Source organism: Condylura cristata, unplaced genomic scaffold, assembly GCF_000260355.1.
Source record: "Condylura cristata isolate star-nosed mole 26May11 unplaced genomic scaffold, ConCri1.0 scaffold00038, whole genome shotgun sequence".
Lineage (NCBI taxonomy): Eukaryota > Metazoa > Chordata > Mammalia > Eulipotyphla > Talpidae > Condylura > Condylura cristata.
This window is the reverse complement of record NW_004567139.1, coordinates 2,383,865-2,389,344: the sequence shown is the minus strand read 5'-3', so window position 1 is coordinate 2,389,344 and position 5,480 is coordinate 2,383,865. Positions and strand designations below refer to the sequence as shown.

Sequence of the window (5,480 nt, the reverse complement as noted above, 5' to 3'; positions counted from 1 at the left end):
TGCGGAGGGTGAGAGGATTCACCAGAGCCAGAGTGGGGAGCAGAATAGGCAGATCGACAAAGTACATTGCTGAGGGGAGCAGTGGGCGGGTCAGGAGAGGTCTGCCGTACCATGTGGTCACCTCCGGGGCCAGGGATCAAATTCACACTGAAGTGGCTGCGGCCCGCTTGCAGTGCTGTGCTTTAACCGCTGCACCATCAGGGAGGGCCTGTATTATAATTGTATCAATCTGTACCTGACTAGTCATCCAGTAGGGTGGGCCTTCCACTCAGTGTCTATGCACACGCCTCTGGAGAAACATCACAGATGACATATAGGGCATCTCACTGGACGTTCAACATGTTGGCCCACAGTCCCTCCAGCTGAGCTTTATTTTGTGGCGAGAGCAGTGACCCTTGGTGGGTGCCAGGTGCTCCCGGCCCCCCATGGAGGCTGGCTCCAGCGGCTTCCGGACAGGAAGGACATGTCACGAGGACATGCTGCTGACCTCCACTCCGGGCAGTCTGGAGACAGTGTCTCCGAGCTGCGTCGCGGGCTCATCCTCAGCTCTGCAGCCTGGGTGCCTAACAGGTGGGCGGCAGGCTGTGTTCCCAGCAGGGTCAGGGAGCACCTGGAGTGCACAGCGCATCTCCCTTGGGTCTTGCTTTGTCCAAGGACAGAGAACCCTACTGAGCGATGCTCACATCCTTGAAAGGGCAGCTCGGCGGTGTGCAGAGAGCTTGGTGACACCAGCATGGAACACAGACCACTCACCAGCCTCCAGCCGGCTGCTGGGGTCTCTCACCGAGGGAAGGGAGATCACGCAACAGAAATGGTGCCAGGAGGCCTTGGGCGGCAGGTGACACAGTCCCTCTACCGGCGAGCCCGACTGTTCTTGGCACTCCTGTGCTGCCAAGTGGCCACTCAGTCTACCACCAAGGCACTCTGGACACCATTATGCAGAGCAGCCTAGCTCCTCAAAACTGACCTTGTGGACATGCTGGGCTGCTACCAGGTCTGGTGAATGGGGACAGGGAGGCGGCCTCCAGTGCATGTGACATTCTACCCTCCTGCGACAGACTGCCCCAGCCCCAAATGCCAGTAGGACTGCGGCTTGAGAACCCTACCCTAAAGCCTGGCGGTCTCAAGGTTTTCAGACTGGCTTCCACCCCTCAGGCTCCCCCCAGGGAGCGCCCAAGGGCACTAGGTGAACACTCCTCCCTTCCTTTGGGACGCAGCCTCAAAGCCACATGGCACCACCTCTGTCCTGATGTGTCCAGCATGTCACACCTGCCTGGGCCCCGCTTCTCAAGGGGAGAATCTGTGGCTACTTCTCGGCTACTGGTTCTGTTTTAACCATGGTGGGAAGCAGGCAGGGCCCTGGGCCGCTGGGCTGACCTCTGGTCCCAGCTCTCCCCTGGGTGCTGGCCAAGCTGAGTCACTAGACCAGCTCACAGGAGCAGCTGCTGAAACTGGCTGGGTCTCCTGCTTCCCAAACCCTTCATCAGATTGCTACTGGGGTGTCTCTGAGCCACTAGGAGCCTGAGGTCAGGAATCTGTCTAGGGTGAGCCTTCTGCTTTCATCCCTTTTCTGCTTCATCCCTGTCCACCCCCCAGCGCTCGCCTCTGATCTCCCTGCCTACAACCTCACCTTTGTCTGAGCACCTAAGCATTTCCTCCAGAGTCCTTTTATTATTGGCTTGGGCAGGGAAATGTGCCATTAGCGATTTAATCTCCACAAGACATTGCTCCCTAATTGCTACTCTAGGATGATAATTAGCGACTGTTAATTCCTGATAATTAACAAGCTAATACTTAGAGGTAATGGCACCCGGGTAATCATCTTAAAAGGCTGAAAGCTGCTGTGATTTGAGGACCCAAATGCAAAGAAGACGCAGTGTCAGTGTCCAGCCTGGGAGTCAGCTGAGGCCGACGCTGCTGTTTACAAGGAGCCACGATGAGAAAATTGACAGCCCGGGTCTTTCATTTAGTTTTCTTGTCTGAATAGACAAATAGTCCATGCCCTTCCAGAATCTCTGTTGCACACAGAAAGTGCATAAAGAAAATCAGATGCACATCCCTGCTTCCCCCAGAAGCATCCACCATCGTTGTTTGGGTTTATTGCTTCGCAGTCCATGGATTTTCTTCACAACCGAGCTCGTGTTAAACATGTGACTTCACAAACAGTTTTATACATTGAATCTTTGAGCTTAACTCTCTGCTGGTGGTAGCAACTTACTAAAAAAAAAAAAAAAAAAAAAAAGTCTGCTTCCCCCAACAGGAATATCAAGTGAATATTGTGTCTAGGAGGGATGGGACCCCTGAAAAGGAGACACACCCCCGTGAAGACAAAGCCTGGGACAAGGACCAGGTCAGGTGGAAACCAGGAGCGCAGAATCTCCCACCCGCTGAAGACAGCGCCGGGATACGCACAGGCGCATGCGCAGTGGCGGGGAACGGTTTAGCGTCTGAGTGAGGAGTTAGGAGTCGTCTTCATCTCCTGCAGTCGGTTTCCATGCAGAGCACAGGGCTTGGGATCAGCATTCAGAAGCAGTGCAGTTCACACTCTTAGGCCTCCCCGCAACGCCTGGCAAAAGGCGTTTTTCAGCATCCGAAAGGTGAAGGGTGGTTTTCACACCGTCAGTGGTTTTCACACCGTCAGTGCTCAGGGCTCGTGGATCTGAGACGAGGGCTGGGGGGAGCCCAGTAGCTTCGGGAAACCGCCCCTCTGGAACCCTGGGCCAGTTGCAACGCCAATCTTGCACATATTTGCTAGACTCCCTGCCTTGGGCGTTCCTCTTCTTCCGAACTCCTTCAGTACCGAGATGGTGTTGCTGGAATCTGCACTTCGACACTAGACCTGGTTTCAAATCCAGTCTGCCAAGCACCTGTGACATCCTCTTGGCTACCCGCCATCTCTGAGCCTCGGTTTCCCCATCCATGGGTTTAACACTCCCTCCTCGTGAGGGATAGTAAAGTCCCGATGAGCTCATGTAGCTAAAGAACGTCCAGTCCTCGGCCAATGATATTATTTATTTATAAATAAAGATGATTTCATAAATACAGTTGTGTGATGAAAAAGATTGTTCTTCTTCGCTCTGTGCAGAGCTCCATAAATTTGTTACATTCGGTTTCCCCAAGCTCACGCCAGGCTTGTAGACCTGCCATTACACAGTTTGATGGATGGCGTCAACTTCGGCCTTTCTTTTGTTCCTTGCTTTTATAGATTCAGATCCAATTTCCTCTCCTCTCCTCTGTCATCTTCGTAAATCTCCAAGAGCCGAATCTTTTTCTTCTCTTGCCTAAGCTTTCCATTACAATCAGCTGTCCAGCTCTGGCCAGGCAGTAGCCCTCATATTTCAGAAGCCCTAATCCGTCTTCCCTGCAAAGACAGGGACTTATTTGGCTTGATGCTTAATAATGTTAAAACCATAACCAGGATCACGCTTTGGATTTCTCATATCCGCTGTTGCATTTAATCTCCGAGCAGTGCCGTGGAGTGGGCAGGCCAGGCCTTGTCATTCCTCCTGGGTGCTCACATTGTTCCCAAGGTGGGTTTGACAGATCGAGACACCATTTGGTGGTCAAACATGTTTGGGAAATACTGGAAAGCGTGCAGCTCAACAGTCTTCTCAGGCCTTTAAAGTATTTATGTGCAATGTGATTGTCTGAAAGGTAGGTGTAGTGCTTTCCAGCCCTTTCACTAGTGTCCTTTTTCTAGAATATTCCCTGGAATCATCCCTCATGGAACCCACTTTGGCAAACACTCACCAGGTGGTACAGAGAAAGAGGAGGCACAGAGGAGGAGCTGGGATGACATTCAAATGCAGGCACCACTCTTGATGAGCCTGGGGCGTGTGTCTTTGGAGAAGATGGGGCCCCACGCTCTACTGGGAAATTTTTTGCAGTTCTACACTATGATGCAGTTGGACATCATAGATGACATAAGGAATGATGTCCCACCCCATCCCATCATTCCTGGTGTCATCTATGATGTCGTTTGACTAAGCAGACCCCAAGGAGCTTTTCAGTGGCTCCAGAGAGTTCTGTAAGTAAAGAGCTGGGCCTCCTGTGTTGGACAGTCTCATTGCAGTGGTGGTTCCACTGTGCTGGTCTGCTCCCTCTGTCCCTTGGGGTCTCCTTGACAGCTTTGTGTTGAGGGCAGAGGCAGAGATACCACCTGCCTCCTGAGTGGTCATTTACTCATAATCCACTGAACTTTCCAATCACCAGTTGCCTCGGCAAAGCCATCACTGACTATTCATGGAGAAAGACCCTAGAAACTAATGTTGGAGTGGGGGCAGACAGTTGTGCACCAGATTCCCCAGGGGCACTGAAGGGTTTTTTGACCGATCTCCTTCAGGTCAAACTCAGGCAATGACTAGTATTAGTTGAACACAGATTAGAGTTGACATTGAGGGCCGCACCTCAGTCTCATCCAAGCACAAAGACATAAAAAGTCTCTTGAGCAAATGTCTCTCCTTCATTCCTTCCTCCCTTTCTTCCTCCCTCCCTCCCTTCTTCCTTGTTTCTGTCTTCCAACCCACCCTCCCCCCTTCCAATTTGTGCCCCTCAAATGTTATTAAACCTCTGAGGTAAGCTTCGTTTCCCAAGTCTTCAGACGCACTGTCTCTCGCTGTCTCTCTGTCAATGTCTCTCCGGCCCCTTCTCTCTCTCCCTCTCCCTCCCTCTCTCCCTAGGATTTCTTCTCCTTCCATCATCCCTATACCCCTTTGGCCCTTTCTAATCTCCCCTTTGTTTATTAGATCCCCTAGGTGATATAAGTATTTTGCTTTATCAAATTATCTGCTGAGTAAACATCTGATATTTGTCTCTGTCACTTTGATTTGCTTTACTATGGTGACCCCGTTTATCTTCATGCCTTCTGCTGTGTATGGTAACACCCTTCTTTCTGTCTGGCTCAGTGGTCTCGGCGGGCGTGGTCTCGGCGGGCGTGGTCACTGTTCACCTCCCTCAGACTGTGAGCTTCTCTCTGGCTGATTCAGGACAACCTGATTCCATGGCCTGTGAACTTGGGCTGTGGTGCAGTTTATTTCCTTCCATTCCTTCTCGTCCCCTGGCTCTCCCCATCCACCGCCTCTCCCTCCCACCCTGCTGCAGAATTCTTCCAGAAAGCACTTGAACCTCAGAGCCTCACCACAGGGAAGCAGTAGGCTACCCCTCCGCTCCTCTCCCAGCTCCTAGGCCTGGGGCAGAGCTCAGCCACGGCCCCCATCACGTTGCCGTGAAATTGCTTTGGGATGTCGTGGTTCTTCCCCACATAACTCTTGCAGAACAGCGTCATCTTCACCTTTTTTTTTTTAAGATATATTTATTTGTGCATACAGAACTGGGGTACAGGCCAGAGGCTCATGGGCGGTGAGAGGCTTCACCAGAGATAGTGGGGAACAGAACAGGCGGATCTATGAAGTACAGTGCTGAGGGGAGCAGCAGGAGGGTCAGGAGAGGTCTGCCGCGCCATGTGGGTCAGCTCCGGGTGG

General features: G+C 52.1%; 1 protein-coding gene across 1 annotated transcript in view; it reads left to right on the top strand.

The window, feature by feature from the left end:
• Positions 1 to 425: 425 nt before the first annotated feature.
• CACNG5 (calcium channel, voltage-dependent, gamma subunit 5) overlaps positions 426 to 5,480 on the top strand; it is a 13,823-nt gene continuing 8,768 nt past the window's right edge. Inside the window, exon 1 of the mRNA XM_012732983.1 lies at positions 426 to 570. Within this exon, the coding sequence (XP_012588437.1) occupies positions 426 to 570 (145 nt within the window). The remainder of the gene's footprint in view (positions 571 to 5,480) is intronic.